This window comes from Nycticebus coucang, chromosome 9 (assembly GCF_027406575.1).
Source record: "Nycticebus coucang isolate mNycCou1 chromosome 9, mNycCou1.pri, whole genome shotgun sequence".
Classification (NCBI taxonomy): Eukaryota; Metazoa; Chordata; class Mammalia; order Primates; family Lorisidae; genus Nycticebus; species Nycticebus coucang.
In genome coordinates, this window is record NC_069788.1 from 54,438,341 (window position 1) to 54,466,013 (window position 27,673).

Here is a 27,673-nt window from a genome sequence, read left to right on the forward strand (position 1 = left end):
GGCAGAGGGAAATCCAGATGTGAAAGTCTGGGAAAGAGGGAGAGACTGCAGTGGCTTCTGAATAGTGACAGGCTTTTAAAAGAGGTGTGGTAGAGGGCGGAACCTATCAACGGAAATAATAAGCTGGGGTGAACGTTCTCTCTCCAGGCCAACTAGTGGGAACAAGTGAACAAGACAAGCGAAAAGAGCAACTGTTTTTCTGTCCAAATGCCCTCAGAGAGAAGCCGGCAGACTGCGGGCAGGCAAGTAAGAGGGGTGTTAGTTCTCTAGGAGAGGGCAAAGGGACGCCCAACAAGTAGGATGTATAATTACAGCCCTTCAAGGTAGGGAGAAAGCGCACCATCGGGACAGCCACCTTGCCTGGGGACTTGAGGGAGGGGCTGCTGAAATATTTCCGTGAAAAGGGGGTTTGAGCTGTCAGTTCTAAATGATTCTCTTAAAATCTAACATTATTAATCTTTCCTCTCAAAATGTTTGTTTTTTCATAGTGTTGAACAAAGAGCTGAGATCCTGCTGTGTCTATCACCTCTTGAGGTTGCCAATCTTAAGGAGGGAATCAATTTCTTCCGAAATAAGAGCACTGGCAAAGACTACATCTTATACAAGGACAGGTGTCACCTGAGAGCATGCAAGAACATGTGCAAGCACCAAGGAGGCCTGTTCATAAAGGATATCGAGGATTTAGATGGAAGGTACCGGGAGTCTTTTGCTTTCTCACTGGTGACTCATTTTTGCAATTAGATTTGACAGGAAATGTGTTCATCTAGAAATTTGAAATGAGCCAATCGGCATATGACTCCCCCTAGTAAGTTTTGTACCTTTTGCTCATTTAGGACATCTCTCTGATCTCAACATTGTGTATTTTACTACATCTTCCCCTCTCTCATAAGAACTCTAATTTAAAATTTATTTTAGTTTGATAGATAATAAAACCTCTAGGTTATATGTGTTTGTGTGTGTGAGTGTCTGGGTATCCAGGGAGAAGGCACACATATATCTGATTTTGTGTTCAAAATCAGACCCAAGGTTAAGACCCAAGCCTCCTCCTAAAAGTTTCCTTCCCTGCTCCCTCAGAAATATGTGTGTGTGTGCAGGGAGGCACTTGTCCAAACCCTGCCCCAAAGCAGACAGAATTTTCCTGGAAGCCTAGTTATATTTAGAAAACAAAAACGGCTGAGTCCTAACTGCCTCCACCCTAAACAGTGGCTCTTCTGTTCACTTCTTAGAAGAACTAATCTGCCCCCTGCCCTATAGATTAAGTCTCCCCAGTGCAGCCACCATAACAGAATAAAATTAAACAACTTTTAGTTCCTGTTTTCAATGACTGCTAAGGAGTTAGTGGTACTGCCTAGCTGAACCCGGAAGGGTCCTAGGGTGTATGCTGTCAGCCTGATTCACAACACCAGTAATGCTGTGAGTGGTTAACCCCATCTTTCAAACTTTACTTTAACCTTACTTAATCTGTATGGTTTTAGTCATTTGGTGTTAGGCTTTTTTCTTCCTCTGCATTGTCCATGTTATTTTTCAGGTCATTTGTGGACAGTTAAGTACTAGTACAACCAGAGGGAACTGGGGTTTGTACAAGAGTTTCCTGCTGTAATTGTATAGAAGACAGTTGCCCAAGTTTAGAATGTTCTCACACCTGCACACAAATTTGCTTCACTGCATAGCTAGTTTCAGGGTCCAGACTCAAATATTACTAGATTTTTAGATGCTAACCATTATTGCATCTATATCTTGCTTAGCTTCTCAGACGGGGCTGCCAGATTGGAAAATAAAAATAAAAATAAAAAAAAATTGGAAAGTCCCAGTTAAATTTGCATTTTAGATAAACAATGAATATATTTTCACTATAAATATGCCCAAATTAGTTAATAGGACTTTTTTTTTTTGAGACAGAGTCTCACTTTGTCACCGTCCTAGAGGGCCATGGCGTCACAGCTCACAGCAACCTCAAACTCTTGAGATTGCTAGTCTCAGGTATGTAGCTGGGACTATAGGTGCTGACCACAATGCCTGGCTATTTTATTTTTGTTGTTGTTGTAGTTGTCATTGTTGTTTAGCAGGCCGGGGCTGGGTTCACACCTGCCAACCCCATGTATGTGGCCGGCACCCTAACCACTGAGCTACGAGTGCTGAGCCTGGGACATCTTTTTTTAGCTGACCACTCTTACAGAACATGTAGGTAATTTACTGGAAGCCTGCTTTGATTGGCTTCCATCTGCTCAGTGCATTCAAGGTAGGGATGCCTCAGGCACAGTTGTTTCTCTCAGTGAGCTCTTTCACACAGTGTCCCCTTAGCCAGCCATTTAAGGAGCTGTCAAAACTTATTGGTTAAAGGCATCATTGTCCCTATAGACTGTCCGGCTAAGATACTGGCTCAACCACTTACCAGCTCAGTAATAATCTTGGAGAAAGTTCCTTTTCTGGGCCTCAATCTTCTCATTTTTAAAATGAAGATGAAAATATTACCTCCTTTATCAGATTGCTGAGAAACACAAAAAAGCACTTAAAAGAATGCCATATGGGGAGCACCCAATAGAAGTGGGTTACAGCTACTATTATTATTTCTATGCCATGAGCTTCTTGAGTGCAGGGAATAGTTACAAGAACTCACATTGTTTTTGTATCTGGTTTGCTCATCTAGGTATACCCAGAAGCTTTACCATCGACTAGCCTTTCTCTCTTTCATACAAAGCCTTGGGGGTGATTGATACTAGTTCTACCATCCTCTGCTGATAGGCTAACCCAGTTAGTTCTCTTAGCTTCTCTGCAAATGAGAAAGCCAAGTTCTACCACTGTATTGATGCAGCCCAGCAAGCAACTTGAATGTTGAGCCTGCATGCCTTTTGGTAACTCATACTCTCACGTCTACTTCTTTGAATTTGGTTACTTCTGCTTGGGTGTCTTTGTAGCTATTCATGTGGAGAAAATGTCTTTTTCACTTTCCAGGTTCCCGTCAAGAACAGGGACCTACAGTTCTATTCTACCAGTCATTTATCATCTTGACTCATAACCAAAACGACACAACCACAGCTTCTCGTTTTTAAAGTCTAACAGTTTTTCACAACCTGTCTGTGAAGTTGTGTTCTCCCACCTATCTGTCTGCCCCCCATAAGCACATGGTTTTTCTCATTTCCCCCTTTAAGGCCCAGTATGCTAAGTAGCTGCAGCTGGAATGTTCCATCTTAATTACTAAAAGGCTGTTGGGTACACACTGATGATAAAGCAGGTGTTACAAAATGATCCTTCATAAATTGAAGTGTGGAATATGTTTTTTGCCTTATAATTAGGAAAGAACATAAGAAATTCTAGATCTAATAAAGCTAAGAAAAGTCAGCATGATTCACTAATATGTTAAAGTAGATGCTTTTAGTTTTTAAAAAGTTGATGTATCTGGTTTGAGACATATTTCTTTGTAAAAAAAATTATTTAATTCTTTGAAAAAACCCAAACAACAGAAACTTCACCAGAAATGCTACTAAAATAAAGACAAGAAATAGAATTGTTTATACTTCACCACCAACCATCCCAACTCCCTTGAAGATCTGAAAAGAAATTATGGGGGAAAGAGGCACTAAGTAGCTTGTTTGTTACAGTCTGGTTCTCATTCTGAAACATGGTGGCTGGAGTTAACAGATAATTCAGTTAAATGTAAATTACAGTTAAATAACAAGTTTTCAGAATAAGTATGTCTCAAACATTGTGTGAAGTGTATTTATATTTAACAATTATTTATTATCTGAAATTCAGATTTATCTGAGCATCCCTTGTTTTATCTTGCGACTCTGGTCTGAAACTTTAAACTATAATGAAATCTTTTCTTTGAAATATGAAAACTGTAGTTGAATACTATTCTAGAGGTGAAGGATTGCAGAATGAGTGTCAATCACAGATATGTGTTTATAACTAGTCTTCCCCTCTATTGGCTCCACGGGATCTCATCTAGGTTGACTTTTGTAAGACAGCTGTTTCCCAAGACTATTTTATTCTGTTGTCTCTACTGATCTCTAACGTGTCATTTTGTGACATGGAGTTTATCTTCTTCTTCTTCTTCTTTTTTTTTTTTTTTTGGAGACAGAGTCTCACGTGGCATCACAGTTCACAGCAACCTCCAGCTCTTGGGCTTAGGCGTTTCTCTTGCCTCAGTCTCACCAGTAGCTGGGACAACAGGCGCCTGCCACAAAGCCCAGCTATTTTTTGTTGCAGTTTGGCCGGGGCCGCGTTTGAACCCGCCACCCTCCGTATATGGGGCCGGTGCCCTACTCACTGAGCCACAGGTGCTGCCCTATCTTCATTTTGTAAATTACCTATTGATGGTTAGTTTATATTTCCCTAGATATTTGAATATTAGCTATTGATAGTTTTTCTTTCATGTATTTTGTGTTCACCCAACTAATGTCATCATAATTAATTTAATTTTATTATAAAGTAATGCATCAATGCCTAATCAGTATTAACTTTTATCTTTACCATTTTATAAACCTAAATACAATTTTCATCCAGGTCTGTTAGATGCACAAAACACAACTGGAAGTTAGACGTGAGCACCATGAAGTATATCAATCCTCCAGAAAGCTTCTGTCAAGATGAGCTGGGTAAATATCATCAGTATATTCTGTTGTTATGTTATCGGGTTCTTCTTTTCAACTTTTTCCGATCTCACTTGAAGCTTTGGATGTGTTCTGATTTTAAACTGTTAGATTTCTTTACATATGAGGGGACTTCAGAAAGTTCATGGAAAAATGGAATTAAAAGATAAAAATTAAAAATATAAGCTTTATTTCTCAACATGGGCTCCATCACAGTCAAGATCAGTGGTTCTCAACCTTCCTAATGCCACGGCCCTTTAATACAGTTCCTGTGGGTTGCGACCCACAGGTTGAGAACCGCTAATCAAGATGCTTATAAGCAATGATACCAGCCATTTAGTCCATCTCTAAAGAACTGATGGTCCTAGGGAATTTTTTTTTTTTTTGAGATGGAGTCTCAAGCTGTTGCCCTGGGAAGAGTGCTCTGGCATCACAGCTCACAGCAACTTCAAACTCCTAGGCTTAAGCCATTCTCTTGCCTCAGCCTCCAAAGTAGCTGGGACTACAGGTGCCCACCACAATGCTCAGCTATTTTTTTGTTGTTGTTGCAGTTGTCATTGTTGTTTTAGCTGGCCTGGGCTGGGTTCAAACCCACCAGCCTTGGTGTATGTGGCCAGTACCCCACCCACTGAGCTGCTGGAGCTGCTGGAAATTAACCACGTTAATGTAGTGTTTTTTTACATTACTAACTAAAAACAAACAAACATGGATGCCCCTTAAAAAATTTTTAAGATTAGGAAACAAAAAGAAGTCAGGAGAAGCCAAATCAGGGCTATAAGGTGGATGCCTGATAATTCCCCACTGAAACTCTTCCAAGTTACCCTTGTGTGATGAGAGGAATGAGTGGGAGCATTGTTGTGGTGGAGAAGGACTCTCTGGGAAGCTTTCCTGGGCATGTTTTCTGCTAAAGCTTTGGCTAACTTCCTCAAAACACTTTCATAATAGGCAGATATTATTATTCTTTGGCCCTCCAGAAAGTCAACAAGCCAAATGCCTTGAGCATTTCAGAAAACTGTTGCCATGATCTTTGCTCTTTACCAGCCCACTTTTGCTTTGGACTGGACCACTTCCACCTCTAGAAGCCATTGTTTTGATTGTACTTTGTCTTGAGGATTGCACGGGTAAAGCTGTATTTCATCTCCCGTAACAAATGGTAAACCTGTAAAGGAATGGTTCAGGATCTTGATCCTGCTTAAAATTTCCATTGAAAGCTCTGCTCTTATCAAGCTGAACCAATTGTGATGTCAGCTGTTGTTTGTGCTGTTAATCAGTTAGGGTGTGAATAAGATGAAATTTTTCCCTGCAAATCCATGTGGATGGCCTGCCCCTGCAGGCTTGCTTCATCTTCCATATCATCTTGTCCCTTATAATGAATTGTCCATTTGTAAACTTCTGGTTTCTTTGGGGGCATTGTCCGCATAAACTTTTCAGAAAGCATCAATGATTTTAGCATTCTTCTACACAAGCTTCACCATAATTTTTATATTTATTCTTACTTCCATTTTAACAAAATCTTATTGCTCTGATAGAGGCTTTTTTCAAACTGATGACTTATCCTTCTTAGTGCCTCAAACTAGATCCTGTCAGACATGTCATAACGAGTTAGTATGAGTTTATTTTAATGCAATAAAATAAAATTCATGTGGAGTGTTTTCATAATATGCTGTTTCCACAAACTTTTTGAAGACCATAATTAACATTAAAACCTAAACAGAGGAATTCTCCAAAACATCCCTTCATTTTTTTTTTTAAGGAGAAAAACCATGTTTGTTTCAACATGTGCATAAATGTTAAGTTGGTAAATTTTAACAACACTTTATAATAGCTTTTAGTAAACAAATATTATACTAAAAGGGAGCATCCTTTGTGGGATATAGTTTATATACTAGTGTGTGTATGAAATTTAAGGTATTATATTTTACTGAGTATTCTTTAAAATTTTATTTTAAATAGGGAATATATGCACATGTAAAATGTTTTAAAAAGTGCAAAATGAAATGCAGTGGAAAGTAAGTCTTCTCTCCATCTCTGATTCCCAGTCACAGAGTTTCTGCCCTAGAAGCAGCCACTGTTAGATTAGTTTCTTATGGGTCCTTCTCGAGATATTCTTTGTGCCTATAAATGTTTACGTACTTATAATCTCTCCTCCATTAGTAGCAGACTGTCCTGCTTGCTTGTTTTTTTGACTGGCTCTTGAATTTAGAAAGTAAAAGAAAGATAATACTAGAATATCCTTAGCCAGTGGAATGTTGGCCCAAAAGTTACTAATGAGATGTCCGTGTCCCCTTCTTTTCCACCCATTAATATGCACAGAGGTTTGTGTTTCATATGAGGGCGTGCAGGAGAAAAAGGAAGAAAGCTGGATGGTGGAGCTTGTGGTTTGTGGGAGTTAAGGAATAGGAGTTGTTCTAACCCTTAGACTTCCCTCTCTCACTATAGAGGCAGTTGGAAAAATAATGGCTCTATTTTTAAAGAAGAGATTTGAAGGATGCATGGGAAGAAGGAAATGGTGAAAAGTTAATCTCTGGGGGAAAAAGCCATTTCAGAATTCTGGTGACCATATGTGGCACATAATTGAAGAGAGGGCCATTTCCTCTATCTCCCCTGAGAGCCCAGTATTCATCTGACACTCCTCAAATCTGTAGACAGGGGATGTGGAAAATTATAAGCTGGAGTAGAAAAGAAGGGAGAGAGTCGATGCCAGGCAGTCATGGACTGGATTGTAGGCACATGTGTGGTACCCTTTTGGGGAACTCCAAAAAATATCCTGGGACACTTGAAAATGGGCTAATTACTAGTCATTAAACAGTTGGGGCTTTTGCCATCATAATTTGGGCATAAAGATAGACTGAAACTTTATTTTATTCCCCCGATCTGGAGAGGCCTGAGAAAATTGGGTTATATGTAAAAATGGAAAATACTAAATATATAACATTTGCAATACCTTGTAACAAGATGGTGAAATGGCAGTTTAAGTCACAGAACAGCAGATGCCTGTTCCAGTTAAAGTCCTGGACCAGGATTTAAAAGCAAGAGGCTGAGAACTAGGAGATTATTCTTAACCTCCTCACCCTAAGGGTAGAGAAGGAGATTGAAATATAACAACTTCGAAAGATTTCTTTGCAAAACTATATGAGAGTCTTATGTTCCCTAAAAAGGACGAGTTCTAAGTGATGCCTGCCCCTCACCTGAAGCCAGACCTTTAGCTGGACCACGTGGACAGAGTCTGATGTATTTTCCAAGGTTGAAAGACACAGTGAACTGGTATTTGACTCTTTGCTAAGAAATATCAAGGGTAAAAGACTGGCCAGGCAACTATGACAAACGAGCTGAAGAAGAGGTAGTTGTGTTAGGGCCCCCAGACAGCACTCCTAGGATTCACCAGGGCCAAGAACAGATGAGTGTTTGCTATGGGCCATGAGTAGGACAGCATGATGCTGGAGTCATCCTTGGTGCTTTCCAAAAGGGCTGCAGAGGGAAGTTGTGCAAATTGCTACAGTGTTAGGGGCTAAGGAAAACATAAGCAACCAGGTAGCACAGAGACACACAGGGGCAGAGCACTTCACCTGGGTGTTTCCAAGCAAGTGGATGGATTCTCAGAATACCTCATGAAGGTGTCCCTTAGTAGAATCAGCTTTAAGCCAAAGCCACGCCCAGGTTGTGCCCCTGCTCTGTGACCAAAGAGCTCTTGCTCGTCTTGACTGTCCCCTTGTCTCCAGCTCCATGCCTGGAAGGGTCAGAACCTTGGGTGAAGGGTTGGTTAAAGGAATGAGGTAAGAGGAGGAATAGAAGCGTTGTATGAGATGAAAGAAGAAGCTAACCATACTCCAGGGGCAAGGGGAGGCTTCAACTTTTACTCAAGTTCAGAATTTTGATGACTACATGTTTTAACTGAAGTGAGACTACTGAGCAACTAACAGTAACCAAATACTTTTCTTTCCATTCAGGGGCAGGAGATGAACCAACTTTACTAAATAGGTAAAACGAGGGCTTTAAAATCTCATCCCATGAGTTGTATTTGGGCCACACAGCAATTACTTGATATGAAATAATGACAAAATAGAAGAAAAGCTTGATTTCTCTAACATTTTTCAGAGGTTCTTCAATTTGTACTTCATTTTAGTGGATTTCTTTCTTGGAAGGACATGAACACTTTCTTGTCACATATTCCATATCATTATTATTTTTTAAATTGATATAAATTATTTATAGGTATTTATGGGGTACAGAGTGATTTTGATAGATGTATACACTATGTAACGATTAAATCAGGGTGATTAGCATATTCATAATCTTGAACATATATCTTTTTTTATGTTGAAAACACTTAAAATCCTCTCTCATATAGCTATTCAAATGTATACAGTAAGTTGTTATTAACTGTCGGAACCGTGCTGTAGAGAACATCGGAACTTATTCCTACTATCTAGCTGTAATTTTGTATCAAAACATCCCTTCATGCATTTATTCATTTGACTGGCAAATATTTATTGATACCTACCATGTGTAAATTGGCAGACCATTAAGAGATACAAAGGTTATTATCACATTCATCAACCCTCCTGATACAATGGACGTACTGACCTTGCTTCTGAGGTTAGCCCTGCCCCCTGCACATCAGATCCCATTTCCTCAGACCTATTCAAGGACTTCATTCCTGTAATTGTCTCTTTTCCTCCTGCATCATCCATTTTGCTCTCACTTATGGTGCACAAGTGAACAAACGCACCACACCCTCCCTTCTGTCTGTGTTCCTGTGTTCATATAAACCCTTGTCAGAACTCCCCCCTTCCTTATGTTCCCATTTCTCTAACACTTTAAACAAACCATTTGAAACAGTTGTTTACACTTGCCTTCAGCTCTCATTTGAGCTTTAGTTGCTATTCCCGCTCCTGCGGGGTTACCAGTGCTGGTCCGTGAGGCCAAATCAGGGGTCACTTGTCCATTGTCATCTTACTCAAACTCCTAGCAGCACACAGCACAGTGGCCCACTCACGCCCTGCTATACTTTCTTTTCATGACATCTGGGAGCCGTATTCTCTGTATTCATTTCTATTTGCTGCTGTCACATACTGTCACAAACTTAGTGGTGTAAAACAATATACAGTAGAACCTCCCTATTTTGACCCCCTCCTTAAGTTGCCCTAATCTTCACAGACTGGACATGTACCATGTGTATGTATCAGGCCTAGTTGTTTATGTTGACCAACTTGTTAGTCCCTTGGGTGGTCAACTTATAGAGGTTCTACTGTAAATTCAGTCTGTTGCAGTTCTGTAGGTCAGAAATCCACACTGACTCCAATTATGGTGTTGGCAATGCTGGGTTCCTTTCTAATGGGGGGGGGGGATCTGTTAACTTGCCTTTTCCAGCTTATGGAGGTTTTCTTTTTCTGTTCTCAGAGCCGGCACATTGCATTACTCTGACCACTCTTCCGTCATCACGTCTCCCTCTCTTTGTCCCTCTTCTGCCTCTTTCTTTGACTTTTAAGGGCCCCGATGATTACATTGGGCCCAACCAGATAATCCAGATAACCTCCCTATTTTATAGCCAGCTGATTAGCAACCTTACTCTCACCCTCAACTTAGTTCCCCTTTGACATATAACCTGACGTGTTCACAGTTCCCAGGGATTAGGACACTGACATTTCTGGGGGCATTATTCTATTTAGCATGCTCTTCTGATTTGTATTCCTACCACACAGAGCCACTTCTTCTCAGTCTCCTCTGCTGACTTATCCCCCCATAGGTGATTGTTGACATCCCCTTGAATGCTATCCTAAACTCTCCTTATCTGAGCTCTCAGTGATAACCCTGTGTGATCACATCTAAATCCCACAGCTCTAAATACCATCTTTATTCAAAAAATGACTTTAAAAACTTTACCTCCAGCTAACTCCATCCCTAAGCTCTAGACTCTGATATCCAACTGTTTACTCAACATTTTAATGTGAATTTCTAATAGGGATTGCAAACATGCAGCCCATGCAGAACTCATCGTATTCTGAAAACTGTTCTTCCTCCTATCTTCTCCCCTCTGTCAATGGCACCACATTCCCTCAATCAAACAAGACCTGGGAGTCATCCTTGGGTCTTCTCTTTCCTTAACCCCTCATGTCCAAATCAAATCTATGCCAAAACACATTGTGAGCCTATCTACTTCTTTCCATCTGCACTCCCTCCACCTGAGTCTAGGTCGCTGTCAACTTTTGCCTTTACAGCTGGCCTCCCTGCTTGCAGGCTTGCTTTCTCCAATCCATCGGCTTGCAGTACTCACAGTCTGATCTTCTTTTTTTTTGAGACAGAGTCTCACTATGTTGCCCTCAATAAGAGTGCACTGGTGTCACAGCTCACAGCAACCTCAAACTCTTGGGCTCAAGTGAATCTCTTGCCTCAGCCTCCCAAGTAGCTGGGACTATAGGTGCCCACCACAATGCCTGGCTATTTTTGTTTGCTTGTTTAGCAGGCTCAGAGCTGGGTTCAAACCCTCCAGCCCCAGTGCATGTAGCCAGTGCCCTAACCACTGAGCTACAGGCGCCGAGCCACACAGTCTGGTCTTTTAAAAATCCAAATCAATGCATCATCCTCCCCACTTGAAGCCCTCCAGTGGCTTTCTGTCATACTTAAAGTATGTAAACCCTTTGGCTCAGCAGTTCCATATCCAAGATATTTCCCAAGGAAATAACCACTGATGGGTCAAAAAATATAGCTATAAGAATTTTCATTCATAGCAATACTATTGATAAAAGAGAAAAAAATGGAAAGAACTTAAACATTAGAAATTAATCTGGTACATTTTAAAAGAAACTATAATAAAAATATTTTGATGGACAAAGCAAAAAAGCAAGTTATAAACGTATGCAGAATTATGAAAAAATCTGTATGCATAAGCACATGTGGGTGACACAAGGGCAGCCTGAGGTTACCTGTGAAAGTAGCTGGAGGCTTCCTAGGCTGTACCTCCAGATTGTGGGTTTTGAATATTCTACTTTTACATTTTTTTAGGCTCAGATTATTGTGACCATATTATATGTATGCCCCCACTCTCACTATGTGTGTCTCTGATACCAAGCCCAAATGACTTTTTGTTACTGTTTTCAGAGACAGAGACAGGATCTTGCTCTCTTGCCCACACTAAAATGCAGCAGTGTGATCACAGCTCACTATAGTCTCCAACTCCTGGGCTCAGGTAATCCTCTTGCCTCAGTCTTCTGAGTAGTTGGGACTGAAGCAAGTCCCACCACAACGCCCAGCTATTTTTTTAGAGATGGGGCTCTCGCTCTTGGCCTGTCTCCAACCTGTGAACTCAGGCAATCCACCCGCCTCGGCCTCCCAGAGTGCTAAAATTACAGGCGTGAGCCACTGTGCTCAGCTTCCAGATGACTTTTTAAACAAATATGCCTTATACCAGCATTTTCTTCCAATTTTCCTGTGACCAGAAGTGTCACTTAACTAAGGTGCATGTCTTTTCTGTTCACTCCAAGAAAATAGAATGCTGCTCTGGGAGAGTCACTAATTGCTTTGACGACAGGTGCATCCTCCTCCATCTCTCAGAAAGGACACCTGGACCACTAGCTGTTTTCTTCAGTAACCTCCACCCCAAGTCTGTTGAACTAGCTTGGGAAGCCTACAGACTGCCTTGTTACTAGGAGCTGGTTATGTGTGCTGCAGAAATACTAAATTTATTTGGCATAAAACTAATAAGCATAGGTTTGGACTTGGCCAGGCCTGGTGGCTTATCCTTGTAATCCTAGCATTCTGAGAGGCTGAAGGAGGAGGATTGCTTGAGGTTAGTTCAAGATCAGCCTGAGCAAGTGTGAAACCCTTTCTTTGCAACAAATAGAAAAATTAGCCAGGCATGGTGGTGTGCTCCTGTATTCCCAGCTACTCAGGAGGCTGAGGCAGGAGGATGGCTTGGGCCCAGGAAGTTGAGGTTGCAGTGATCTATGGCACAGCTGTGCTCTAACTAGCATGACAGAGTAAGACCCTGTCTCGACATTAAATAAATAAATAAAACAATAAAAAGAAGCATAGGTTTGGACATAAACATTGTGAGTTTGTGTAAGTCAAAGAATATTAGACTATCAACCTTATGAATATTTAACCAAGAAATTTACAGCTGCTTATGGCCTATTATGAAAGCCCGAAAGAGTTTTGGCAAAGACCTGTAGAGAGACTCTGCAGCAAAGTGTTAAGAGTGAAGGCAGTGGGCCAGCTGGTCTGGGTCAGATCCTGGTTCCTCCAACACACAGTCCAGGGAGGGTGGGTGAATTATTCAGTTTCTTTGTGCTATTAGCTTCCTCAAATGTACATGGAGATAATATTCTTAGTAACAATCTCACAACAAGTGGATTGTTCTAAGAATGTTTGAAGTTAGTACCTGGAACTTGGTACACAAAGCATAATGATTTATTTGCATAGGTATTTATCAAGTAATCTGCCTATGTCCCCTGAGACTGGGACGTGCAGAAGTAGGAATGAGACATTAACCTCACAGCAGGAAGATGAGTCAACTGGAAAATAGATTGAGGCTGGGATCTGATGCCAGGGGTTTGCTATTAACTGCTCTTCAGATGAAGGCCAGAGCTAGTAATGGGTTGGTGGTGGGGGGATGGGAGATAACAAACTTAAGGGAAGTCCAACCTTTGGTCAAATGAGGAAATGCTGCCGGGATGGAAAAATTTGTTAACAGAGCTCACATGTCAGTCCAGTGCTACCAACACTATTGCGATTTCATGCCACATTCCAGGAAAGAGAAGGTGGGCTCGATCTACCCAAAAATAGGTTATCAGCTATGAGTATCTGGTTTTATTATTAATATTAGAAAATATACGGCTGTAATTAAAAAGTGGGAAATCAAAAAAGTGGGAAGAAGAATCTCACATACACTTCCATCACCTAAATGTTTTTGATATGTTTTGTTCTGATCATCACTGCCCTCTCCCTCCTCCATCCTTGCCCCTCCCCCACACCTTCCTTTTTTTTTTTTACTTCTTGTTCTACTTTTTTTCTCCTCATCTTCTTCTTTATGAAAAATAATTTATTGTCAACAGAAAAGAACCCAAACTCTGTAACATAATTTAAAGAGGTTTATTCTAAGCCAAACATGTGTGACCACAGCCTGGAGAGCCACACCCGAGAAACTTGGAGCAAGTGGTCTCACCATGGTTGGGTTACACATTGGTTTTACACATTTTAGGGAGACAGGAATTACATGCAAAGTCAAAAATCAATACATGGAAGGCTTACATTGCTTTGGCCTAAAAAGGCAAGACATCTTGAAGCAGGGAATTACAGATTATAGATGGGTGTAAAGATTCCTTGAGTTAGGGAAATGTAGCTTTGTCTAAAGGCTTGGAATATTTTAAGTTAAGATGAGATTATCTTAATTTATCTCAAACATATACTGAGATTCAAGCAATTGAATTAAGTCAGTTGATGACTTGCAGGTGTGGTTTAATCTTTGCATTATGTGGCGTCAGTCCTGTTAATAATTCTGTATTTTATTGTTATGAAGGATGACTCCAAAAGGGACAGGACACAACGTAGACATGTCTGACCTCCCTTCTCCTTATGGCTTACAGTTCAGATTTAAGTTTTTTTTTTTGTTTGTTTGTTTGTTTTAGCAAGGTGTTCCCCTTGGCCAAGGTGGAGGGTCCATTCATTCACTGGAAGGAGGCTTGAGATTGTAATACCCATTATGTACTATAAAATTCACCTTTTTAATACTGTACAATTTAATGCTATTGTTCAAAAATTCACGTTTTGTACAACTACCACCACTATCTAATTTCAAAACGTTTCCATAACTACAAAAAGAAATCCTGTAATTATTAGCAGTCACCCCTCATCACCTTTTTCTCCAAGTCCCTGGCAACCATTAACCTACTGTCTATCTTTATGAATTTACCTATACTGGACATTTCATACAATACGTGGCCTTTTGTGTGTGGCTTCTTTCACTTAGTGTAATTTTTTCAAGCTTCATCCATATTGTAGCATGTATCTATATTTCACTTTATTCTTTTTTATGACTGAATAATATTCCTTGTTTGGATAATGCAACATTTTGGCTGTGATGGCTAATTTTCCTGTGAATGTTCCAACACAGGTTTTTAAATGAACATATATTTTTAATTCTCTTGGTTACACCTAGTAATGAAATTGCAGGGTCATATGATAACTCCGTGTTTACTTTGAAGAGCTGCCAAACTATTTTCAAAAGCATCGGGCCATTTTCCATTCCCATCAGCAGTGCGTGATTGTTCCCGTTTCTCTCCATCCTCACCACCAGTTGTTCCTGTCCATCTTTCTTGCTGAGGTCCTTTGAAGCACAAAAGTTTTAGATTTTGAAGAAGTCCAACTTATTTTTTCTTTGGATCTTGTGCCTCTGGTGTATAAGAAAGTATATGAAATATCTATATATTTCTCTCTCTCTACACCTTATCAGCTTAGGGCATTCTTAATCTTTTAGGCTTTTTTCTCACTTGAGGCAAAATTGCATTTCATTGTTTTCGCTTGCATATTTGTCTATCAAATACCATGCTAATATTTTGCTCCATAAACTATGTAGTTAGGGAAAATGTCTTTGTTAAGCTAAAAAGTCTTCCTTTATATTTGATATTCTATTTTATCACACATTTTCATGGTTTGGGTGCTTTCCTTTGTGTCTTTAATCAACTAGAAGGCTTAGCTAACTAATTGCTATGCAATTGTTAGATAGCCCACAAATTTATGATGCATTTTTTAGACTATATTAAACAGTGGTATAATTAATATCTACTTCTTGGCTATCCTAATGTCAACAATGACTTGATTATTACAGTTTTTTGGTATTTTTTTCCAATTCTCTTTCATTATTCTCCTTTAAAAACATTTCCAGGAATGTGAATTGTTGGTTTTTCTAGATAAATATTAACTTTTACAACCTAAATGACCTAGATTTTATCAGCTTGTGGTATCAAAATAAGGATACCACATTCTCATTACTTTATTTATTGGGGCAGAGAATTGACAGATGTTCTATCCTTCTTTACTGGCAAGCTAACTTCGTGCAAGGGACATAGAAATCTTGGTAGTAATTGCTTCACAACAATAATTAAGAGTTATGATACCTTCTCGGCCTTTTGGTTAGGATTAAGTGAAGAGTTACAGACTCTTATTTTTTTCTGCATCTCTTGAGAGAGAAAAATTATGAAGAAGGAAAATCCTTATGAGGAGATCTCAGTACGAGAGTTTTCTGAGAATTTCTCATAATACCATTGTTTCTCACTGAGCTTTGCTGGTATATTGATTGGTTTATTTGCCCTATAATGAATTTCCTTTTTAATACTATTCATTCCATTAAGTATAAAATAATTACCTAATAATGCTATTATTTATTAAACATCTGCTTCATACCAGACATGAGCTACATACTTTAAAACAGTGGTTTGCAACCTTCCTAATGCTGTAATGCTGCCATGTATTTTCATTGTTACGAAGGGGTTGTGACCCACAGGTTGAGAACCGCTGCTTTAGAATATATTGTCTCCTTTAATCCCCCAACTTTGTGAAGTATATGTATCATAATTCTATTTTACAGATCAGAAAACAAAGGCTTAGGATACTTCTAAAAAGCTACGTTTGCTGCTAATAAGCAGCAGAATTAGGATTCCAACTCAGAAACATTTACAAAGCTAGCATTTTTTTACAACACTAATTTCTAGCAATTATACAGACTATAAATAATAATATTATCTTTATTACACCATTTGCATTTTCAGGAACATAATAAATAATAATGGCTACATCAAACATCCTTTATGTATTCCTGATCTGATTAAGAAAGCCATGTGTGTTTCACCATAAAATAAGCTGATAGCTAGTATTAAGAAAAATACTGTTTTTATTACATTTCTTGAGCAATATTTTAAAAGTATTTAAAATAAAGTGATCACCATGCACACGGCACTGAGCTTAAAACTTAAAACATTAACAACAGAAGATCTTTATGTCCCTTTCCTTGATTATACCATATATTGCTGCATCCACACACACCCCAAAAGGTAATCAATCACTTTTAGGAATTTGGGGCTTCAGCATAGCTATTTTCCCTCACCCCAGCCTTATTGAGATATAATTGATAAATAAAAATTGTATGCAGATGCTCCATAACCTGCAAAGGGATTAAGTCCTGATAAACTTGTTATAAGTCAGTCAAAATGCATTTAATATACCTACCCTACTGAACATCATAGTTCAGCATATACCAACCTAAACGTGCTCATTTACATTGACCTGCAGTTGGGCAAAGTCACTTGGTAGCATAGTGCACTGCAGAGCGTCGGTTGCTTACCCTCGTGCTGGTCGGGAGCTGCAGCTCCTTGCTGCTGCCCTGCATCATGAGAGAATATCTTATGGCATGTTGCTAGCCCAGGAAAACATCAAAATTCAAAATTTGAAGTGCACTTTCTACTGAATGCATATTGCTTTTGTACTTCAGTAAAGTTGAAGAATTGTAAGTCAAACCTTTAGGGAACAATCAACCTATTTAATATATACAAGCTGAGGTGTATTACCACAACTCTGGAACACATCCATCACCTTACAGGGTCATCATGTTTTTGGTGTGTCATAAGAATGTTTGACATTTGATATGAGAGCAGATCTTAAGGATAGTTATTTTCTGTTAATATATTAGTTAGGTTCATACACACATAAACCAGATGGCACTCTGAAGTTAGAATAATTTGAGGAGGGTATATTTATTATCTAAGAGGACATTTTATGAGATGTGGATGTGGGCGAACCACTGTGGAAGGTGTAGTAACCTGGAGTTGACAGCAGCAATGTTGTTCATTTTCAAGCCTAAAGGGAGGAGGAGAGGAAGCAGTTTCCATAATCAGGAAGAAGAAAAAGTTGTAAAGGATTGCCTTCCATGGGAGGGACAGTGACATCTGTCAGTGCCCATAGCACAGCTGGGTCAGTGACTCCGGAGGAATAAACAGCTCACTCTCACGGAACTCTCTCTTTGGTTCATGCTGGGCTTTCCCAATGGCCAAACCCACCTCGAAGGCAGAAGGAAAGGAAGCCCTTTAATGTGGTCTGTAAAGGTCATCCTCCTGAAACAGAGAGCAGATAGACAAGGCGAGAGAAAAGTAGAGGAGCGTGAGTGTGCAGGGACCAGTGGAAGTTACCTGGTGTGATCATGTCTAGTTTGTCAAGTGAACTTTTAAGAATGAAGAAGGAGTAATACATTTTATTTTTAACTTATACTGAGATAATCCTATGTTTAAATTTTCTACCTTAAAGTGCCAAGTCTGGGCAGGGACAGTGCTTAGGTTGAAAGGTGCAGCTGTACAGCTCCAAGACAGTCTTGGGAGACGTTAATCAATTAACTCTGCAAATATCTAGTCAATCGTACTATGAACCAGACAGTGTTCTCAGCACACTATTGATCCTGCAGTGAACAAAACACATACTTTTTATATATAACATATAACATATAATATTTTATATATATCATACTAACATGTAATATTTCTAGTGATAATAAGGGCTGGGAAGAAAGATAAGGAGGAGTAGAAGGCTGGTGAAGGACAGGAAAGTTATGGGCCAGAAAGTACTATTTGAGATAACGTGGTCAGGGAGCCCTCACTAATGAGGTGACATCCGAGTCCCCAATGAAGCCAGGGTCTGAGCAGTGGTGATAACCAGGAGAGCTTTTAGGCAGATCTTCTAAATGAGTCATCAGTTTGTTAGGGGTAATGAGAGAAATAAAAGTACATAGTCATGAGGAGGAAGCTAGGGAGATAAGACTTCAGGGGAGGTAAATATTTAAATTTTCAACTATTTCCTTGTTGTGCTTCCTCAAGATGACTTAGAAAATTGAAGTTTGACTGACATATATAAGTCTTTGTTCACTATTGAAAAAAATTCTAAAATGCAATCATTTTTTCATTTAAGGGTAATTTTCACTTTAGTTTCTTCCATGGGCAGTTGTCTCAAAGTGCATGTAAGTAATATTAATTATTAATTGGGCAGAGAAAACTTTAAAAATATATTTTAAGTGTTCCATCTTTTTGCCAATGTGGTTTTCTGAGCCTATGTATGCAATGCCACTAGAACCATGTTGTCACTGTCCGCAGACTACTGTGAACCAGCACCAAGGACAAAGAATATAACTGTTTTTTTCCATCATCAAAACACCAGCTTGTGGAAGAGTGCCCAGTACATAATGGACACTCAATAAATGTATATATATATACTTTAAGGAAGCTGAGGAAGTGTATAGCTATAAGGACGGGGGTAAATACATGGCTCTGAATGCTGAGTGGAGAACACAGCTTTCATTTAGCGACTAATACAATGGCTGGCATTTGTTAGGATTAACTATCCGTGAATATAGGGAAGATTAAAGATTAAAAACATGAAGAATGGGGAAATTAAGTAACTTGGCCAACCTCACCCAGCTATTAAGTAGGCGGTGAGGGTTCTAAACAAGCCATCTATCTCCCAAGCTCAAGTCCACCTGCACTTTGCTGACAACCTTCCAATGTTGTGGCAAGAGCTCTTAAATAGGGTCTTGCCTCCCTTCAATTGATCTTTCCCATGTCTCTTATAGTGATCTTTCTAAAATTAAGTTCTGATTTACTTACTCTCTTGCTCCGTCAGGGATTGCTTTTGGCTGCATGTAACAGAAAACCCAAATAACGATGGCTTAATCATATAGAGGATCCTTTTCCTTACATCACAAGAAGTTGGAGAGCAGATAGTCCTAGGAAGTATGGCTGTTATATGGTTCATTGAGGAGCCAGGTTTCTTCTGTCTTCCTGGTCTGCCATCCTTAGTATGTGACTGTTTTCCCTAGGGTCCTAAAATAGCTCTTGTTTCTCTAGGCATGGCAACCAAGATCCAAATGAGAGGGGGGAAGTTAAATGAAAAATGGTGCAAGTCCCTTGAGTTTATCCCTCTTTGTTAGGAAAATACTAGTGATCCTGGAAATCCCACTCGGAGGCTTCTGCTTGCATCTTACCAGCCAGAATGATCGGAATCATGTGTACTGTATACCAGAGCTAAGTCTATGGCTGCTCATAGTTGCAAGGGACCTGGGAAACAATTATCTTTCACAGGCACATCACCCCTAATACAATTAGAATGCTAATAGTAAGGAAGAAGGAGAGAATGGATTTTGTGCAGGCCATAGGAGTGCTTAAAATCCTCCATTGTGCCTTATTATCACACAATAAAATCCAAACCTCTTTGTATGGCATCTAGGGCCCTTTGTGACCTCCTCTGGCTGACCTATCCTGCTTGACTTAAATACCATTTTCCTTGGTCATGAATCACGAGCTACCTTGTGAATACCAAATTTTCCCATGCCTCTATATCTTTGCACATTCTGTGCTCTCATCCCTTTTGCCTCACATCATCATATTTTTTGTTTCTTCCAAATATCTCATCTTTCTAGCCCACCTGGAAGATTGCTTGCTATTTGAAATTTGTTTTCATTCTTAAAAGCAGACCAGGTACTCCTTCCTGTACATTGCCATTGTATCTCAAACTCATCTCTATCATTCATTTAGTTAAAGTGAAGTTGTGTGTATGTGCATGTGTGTATCCCTGACATGACTGAAAGTTCATGGGTTCTTTAAGTGAACAAGGAAATGGATTGTTCATCTTAAGCCGTCATCTCAGCAGATGTCATATCAAGCTTGACCTAAGTGACTAAAGCACTGTGTTTTAATTTTCCTTTGATTTGTGGCACTCTGTGTCCCTGGACCTCATATTGCTATTTCAGTGATGCTTTTGAAAAGACGTTTTTGGGGCGGCGCCTGTGGCTCAAGGAGTAGGGCGCCGGTCCCATATGCTGGAGGTGGCGGGTTCAAACCTAGCCCGGGCCAAAAAAAAAAAAACCAAAAAAAAAAAAAAAAAAAGAAAAGACATTTTTGTTACTAATCTAAATTTGTTCCTATTTGGTTTCAGTTGTCGAAATGGATGAATACAAAGGACTTTCACTTCTAGAGCTGAATCCTCCTAACCCTTGGGATTCAGAGCCCAGATCTCCTGAAGATTTGGCTTTTGGAGAAGTGCAGGTAAGTAAACATAAAAATTATAATATTCTTAAAAACAAAAATACAACTAATAGATCCATTAGGTATTACCTTGAATACTCTTTGAGGAAGCTAGTTGAGGCATGTGATAAAGTCATTCTGAGCTCTTGAGCACATTCTTTAAGGACACCTAGAACTTGCCAGGAATTGCAAGCAAATATATACATGAAAAACAAAAAATAGAAAACTTTAGAGGAGAGGGACTCGCCGGTATAGCCGAGCTGCACCACAACCTGCGACCAGCGCCCGCCAGGACCTCCATACTCCTGCCCCGACCAGGGACTCGCCAGTGGCCGCAGGACACTGCGACCCACAACCCGCACCCACTGGGCCTCTGTACACCCTGGCTAGGAACTCTGGGAGCTGCACAACCCACATCCTCCCACCCATACCCTCCCTGCCTCCACACCGGCCCACTCATCTGGCCAGGGACTCTGGTATCCGCACACCCTCTGGTGCCCTCCCTGCCTCTGCGTGGAGCCCTTCTCTTGGCCAGAGACTGCTGGAGCCTTGGGCTCTCTGTGCAAAAGTCACCGGGTGCGAGGCACTCCCAGAACCGTGTGCACCAACCCCCGCCCTGTTGCTGGATCCAGGTGTGTCACACTCCAGAGCTGCTCCCACAACAAGAAATCCCTGGCTGGGGCGGCGCCAGAGGAGCTACACAGGATCACTCCCTACAGAGATCCAGCAACAATAGAGTGATCCCACTGGGGTCTAATCTTGGAGAGACACCTCCTCAACTCTGTGGACGGCCAGAGGCAACGGTGAAAAACAATCATGAGGTGAAATCAATGGAAAAACTCTGGCAATATGAATAATCAGAGTAGATCAACTCGCCCAAGGAACAACGAGGCAGACATAGCACAAGATCCCATGCACAAACAAATAGCTGAGATGTCAGAAATCTAATTCAGAATCTGGATAGCAATTAAGATCAAATTAGAATTCAAAGCAGTCATCCAAAAGATGTCTCAAGAATTCAACGAATTCAAAGACCAAATGACCAAAGATTTTGACACATTGAGACAAGAAGTTGCATCCCTCAAAGATCTGAGAAACACAGTAGAATCCCTCAGTAACAGAATGGAGCAAGCAGAAGAAAGGATTTCTGACATTGAAGACAAAGCTTTCGAACGCTCCCAAACTCTCAAAGAGGAAGAGAAATGGAGGGCAAAAAACAGATCACTCTCTCAGAGAGCTCTGGGATAATTAGAAGAAAATCAATATTTGTCTTATAGGATCCCCGTAAGCGACAAAGTGGCTTCACAAGGCACAGAGTCTCTTCTTCATGAGATTATGAAAGAGAACTTTCCAGACATGCCAAGAGATTCCGAAATTCAGATAGCAGACAGTTTCACAACTCCAGCATGACTCAACCCGAATAAGACAATCCCCCAGACACATCATGATCAATTTCACTAAAGTTAATATGAAGGAGAAAATTCTGAAAGCAGCCAAACAAAAGAAAACAATAACCTACAAGGAGAAGAATATTAGAATAACTGCAGATCTCTCTGCTGAAACCTTTCAAGCTAGAAGAGGATGGTTATCGACTTTTAATCTTCTAAAACAAAATAACTTTCAACCCAGGATCCTGCATCCAGCTAAACTGAGTTTCATTTATGATGGAGAAATTAAATACTTTTTTTTTTTTTTTTTTTTTTTATGTAGAGACAGAGTCTCACTTTATGGCCCTCGGTAGAGTGCCGTGGCCTCACACAGCTCACAGCAACCTCCAACTCTTGGGCTTAAGCAATTCTCTTGCCTCAGCCTCCCGAGTAGCTGGGACTACAGGAAATTAAATACTTTAATGACATTCACATGTTGAAGAAATTTGCCATAACTAAACCAGCTCTCTAGGATATTCTCAGACCTATCCTCCACAAGACCAGCGTAATCCTCCACCTCAAAAGTAAACTCAGAAACTTTTGATCAAATTCCAACTTCCACAGTCGCAAAAGGATTAAAAATGTCCACCAGACTCTTGAAAGGCTTATCAATATTCTCAATTAATGTGAATGGTTTAAATTGTCCTCTAAAGAGGCACAGGTTGGCTGACTGGATACAAAAACTCAAGCCAGATATCTGCTGCATACAAGAATCTCATCTTACCTTAAAAGATAAATATAGACTCAAAGTGAAGGGATGGTCATCTATACTCCAGGCAAATGGAAAGCAGAAAAAGGCAGGCGTAGCAATTGTATTCACAGATACAATAGGCTTTAAACCAACCAAAATAAGGAAGGATAAGGATGGACACTTCATATGTGTTAAAGGTAATACTCAATATGATGAGATTTCAATTATTAATATTTATGCACCTAACCAGAATGTACCTCAACTTATAAGAGAAACTCTAACAGATGTGAGCAACTTGATTTCCTCCAGTTCCATAGTAGTTGGAGATTTTAACACCCCTTTAGCTGTGCTGGATAGATCCTCCAAAAAGAAACTAAGCAAAGACATTTTATATTTAAACTTAACCATTCAACATCTGGATTTAACAGACATCTGTAGAACATTTCAGCCCAACAAAACTGAATACACATTCTTCTCATCAGCCCACGGTGCATACTCCAAAAATTGACCACATCCTAGGCCACAAATCTAACCTCAGCAAATTTAAAAAAATAGAAATTATTCCTTGAATCTTCTCAGACCATCATGGAATAAAGGTTGAACTCAATAACAACCGGAATCTGCATACCCACACTGAAGGATAGATGGATTACAGATGAGATTAAGAAGGAAATCACCAAATTTGTTGAACAAAACAACAATCAAGACACGAATTACCAGAACCTCTGGGATACCGCAAAGGCGATCCTAAGAGGGAAATTTATAGCACTGCAAGCCTTCCTCAAGAAAATCGAAAGAGAGGAAGTTAATAACTTAATGGGACATCTCAAGTAACTGGAGAAGAAAGAACATTCCAACCCCAAACCCAGCAGAAGAAAAGAAATAACCAAAATCAGGGCAGAATTAAATGAAATTGAAAACAAAAGAATTATACAACAGATCAATAAATCCAAAAGTTGGTTTTTTTGAAAAGATCAATAAAATAGATAAACCTTTGGCCAACCTAACCAGGAAAAAAAGAGTAAAATCACTAATTTCATCAATCAGAAATGGTAAAGATGAAATAACAACAGAACCCTCAGAAATTCAACCAAAAAATAGCCGGGCATTGTGGTGGGCACCTGTAGTCCCAGCTGCTCGGGAGTCTGAACAGGAGAATCACTGAAGCCCAAGAGCTAGAGGTTGCAGTGAGTCCTGTGACATCATGACACTCTACTGAAGGCGGTAAAGTGAGACTTTGTCTCTACAAAAAAAAAAATTCAAAAAATCCTTAATGAATATTACAAGAAACTTTACTCTCAGAAATATGAAAATGTGAAGGAAATAGACCAATACTTGGAAGTACACCACCTACCAAGAGTTAGCCAGAACGAAGTGGAAATGTTGAACAGGCCTATATCAAGTTCTGAAATAGCATCAACTATACAAAATCTCACTAAACAGAAAAGCCCAGGACCAGATGGCTTTATGTCAGAATTCTACAAAACCTTTAAAGAAAAAATAGTACCTATATTACTAAACCTTTTCCAAAATATAGAAAAAGAAGGAATACTACCCAACACATTCTACAAAGCAAACATCACCTTGATCCCTAAACCAGGGAAAGACCCAACAAGAAAAGAAAATTATAGACCAATATCACTAATGAATATTGATGCAAAAATACTCAATAAGATCCTAACAAACAGAATCCAACAAAACATCAAAAAAATTATACACTATGACCAAGTGGGATTTATCAATGGTTCAATATATGTAAATCTATAAATGTAATGCAGCACCTAAACAAACTGAAAAATAAAGACCACATGATTCTCTCAATTGATGCAGAAAAAGCTTTTGATAATATCTAGCATCCCTTCATGATCAGAACACTTAAGAAAATTGGTATGGAACAGACATTTCTTAAACTACCCAGTTTCCCTGAAAATAAGACATCCTCTGAAAATAAGACCTACTTACAGGAAAGATGAGACGTCCCCTGAAAATAAGACCTAGCGCATCTTTGGGAGCACACCTTAAAATAAGACACTGTCTTATTTTCAGGGAAACAGGGTAATAGAGGCCATCTACAACAAACCTATAGCCAATATCGTATTGAATGGAGTTAAATTGAAATCATTTCCACTTAGATCAGGAACCAGGCAAGGTTGCCCATTGTCTCCATTGCTCTTTAACATTGTAATGGAAGTTTTAGCCATTGCAATTAGGGAAGAAAAGGTGATCAAGGGTATCCACAAAGGGTCAGAAGAGATCAAACTTTCACTCTTTGCAGATGATATGATTATATATCTGGAAAACACCAGGGATTCTACTACAAAACTTTTAGAAGTGATGAAGGAATACAGCAATGTCTCAGGCTACAAAATCAACACCCATAAATCTGTAGCCTTTATATATATCAACAATAACCAAGCTGAAAAAACAGTCAAGGACTCTATTCCTGTCACAGTAGTGCCAAAGAAGATGAAATATTTGGGAGTATACCTAACAAAGGACGTGGAAGATCTCTACAAAGAGAACTGTGAAACTTTAAGAAAAGAAATAGCTGAAGATGTTAACAAATGGAAAAACATACCATGCTCGTGCCTGGGAAGAATCAACATTGTTAAAATGTCTATACTACTCAAAGCAATATATAATTTTAATGCAATTCCTATGAAAGCTCCATTGTCATATTTTAAAGATCTTGGAAAAATAATGCTTCATTTTATATGGAATCAGAAAAAACCTCAAATAGCCAAGACATTGGCTGTGGAACGGACATTTCAGAAATAAAAACAAAGCAGGAGGAATAACGCTAGCAGACCTCAGACTGTACTATAAATCGATAGTGATCAAAACAACATGGTATTGGCACAAAAACAGAAATAGATGTCTGGAACAGAATAGAGAACCAAGAGATGAATCCAGCTACTTACCGTTATTTGATCTTTGACAAGCCAATTAAAAACATCCAGTGGGGAAAAGATTCCCTATTTAACAAATGGTGCTGGGTGAACTGGCTGGTGACCTGTAGAAGATTGAAACTGAACCCACACCTTTCACCATTAACTAAGATAGACTCTCACTGGATTAAAGATTTAAACTTAAGACATGAAACTATAAAAATACTTGAAGAAAGTGCAGGGAAAACACTTGAAGGAATTGGCCTGGGTGAATATTTTATGAGGAGGACTCCCCAGGCAATTGAAGCAGTATCAAAAATACATTACTGGGACCTGATCAAACTAAAAAGCTTCTGCACAGCCAAGAACATAATAAGTGTAGCAAGCAGACAGCCCTCAGAATGGGAGAAAATATTTGCAGGTTATACCTCCGAGAAAGGTCTAATAACCAGAATCCACAGAGAATTCAAACATATTAGCAAGAAAAGAACAAGTGATCCCATCTCAGGGTGGGCCAAGGACTTGAAGAGAAACTTCTCTAAAGAAGACAGACACACGATCTACAGACACATGAAAAAATGCTCATTATCCTTAATCGTCAGAGAAATGCAAATTAAAACTACATTGAGATATCACCTAACCCCAGTCAGAGTAGCCCACATAACAAAATTCCAAGGCCAGAGATGTTGGCGTGGATGTGGAGAAAAGGGCACACTTCGGGCGGCGCCTGTGGCTCAGTCGGTAGGGCGCCTGCCCCATATACCGAGGGTGGTGGGTTCAAGCCCGGCCCTGGCCAAACTGCAACCAAAAAATAGCCGGGCGTTGTGGCGGGCGCCTGTAATCCCAGCTACTCGGGAGGCTGAGGCAAGAGAATCGCTTAAGCCCAGGAGTTGGAGGTTGCTGTGAGCTGTGTGAGGCCACGGCACTCTACCGAGGGCCATAAAGTGAGACTCTGTCTCTACAAAAAAAAAAAAAAAAAAGAAAAGGGCACACTTCTACACTGGGAATGCACACTAATACATTGCTTCTGGAAGGATATTTGGAGAATACTTAGAGATCTAAAAATAGACCTGCCATTCGATCCTATAATTCCTTTACTAGGTTTGTACCCAGAAGACCAAAAATCACAATATAACAAAGACATCTGTACCAGAATGTTTATTGCAGCCCAGTTCACAACTGCTTAGTCATGGAAGAAGCCCAAGTGCCCACTGACCCACGAATGGACTAGCAAATTGTGGTACATGTATACCATGGAATATTACGCAGCCTTAAAGAAAGATGGAGACTTTACCTCTTTCATGTTTACATGGATGGAGCTGGAACATATTCTTCTTAGCAAAGTATCTCAGGAATGGAAGAAAAAGTATCCAATGTACTCAGCCCTACTATGAAGCTGATTTATAGCTTTCACATGAAGGCTATAACCCAACCATAGCACAGGAATATGGGGAAAGGGCCAAGGAAGGGGAAGGGAGGGGGGAGTTTAGCGTGGAGAGAGGGTAATGGGTGAGGCCACACCTACGGTGCATCTCAGAATGGGTACAGGCGAAACTTACTAAATACAGAATACAAATGTCTACATACAATAACTAAGAAAATGCCATAAAGGCTATATTGAATAGTTTGATGAGAATATTTCAGATTGTATATGAAACCAGCACATTGTACCCCTTGATTGCACTAATGTACACAGCTATGATTTAACAATAAAAAAAAAAAAACAACTTTAGTGGAGGGGACAGCACCTGTGGCTCAAAGGAGTGGCACGCTGGCCCCATATGCTGGAGGTGGCAGGTTCAAACCCAGCCCTGGCCAAAAACAGCAAAAAAAAAACAAGAAAGAAAACTTTAGAGGAGGTTCCAAAGGAGAATTGTGCAAAACTATTGGAGGAAATTCAGAAATTACCCTTGATGCCATGCTAGCTGTTTATATTTCTGCATGGTCCCCTAAGATCTTTTACAAACCTTCTCTTGAATTTTCCCAGCTCCAGAAGAGAATTTCCTCCAAAACAATCACTTCA

General features: G+C 39.8%; 1 protein-coding gene across 10 annotated transcripts in view; it reads left to right on the forward strand.

Annotated features, from left to right (window-relative positions):
- LOC128593294 (cytidine monophosphate-N-acetylneuraminic acid hydroxylase) overlaps positions 1 to 27,673 on the forward strand; it is a 182,699-nt gene that overhangs the window by 106,623 nt on the left and 48,403 nt on the right. For 6 of the 10 annotated variants that reach the window (XM_053601183.1, XM_053601184.1, XM_053601189.1 and 3 more), the window contains exons 2-4: positions 489 to 692; positions 4,507 to 4,598; positions 20,556 to 20,665. In XM_053601183.1, coding sequence (XP_053457158.1) covers positions 489 to 692; positions 4,507 to 4,598; positions 20,556 to 20,665 — 406 coding nt within the window. Of the gene's footprint in view, positions 1 to 10; positions 324 to 488; positions 693 to 4,506; positions 4,599 to 20,555; positions 20,666 to 27,673 lie in introns of those variants that run through there. The other 4 variants (XM_053601185.1, XM_053601187.1, XM_053601186.1 and 1 more) reach the window with 3 other exon arrangements.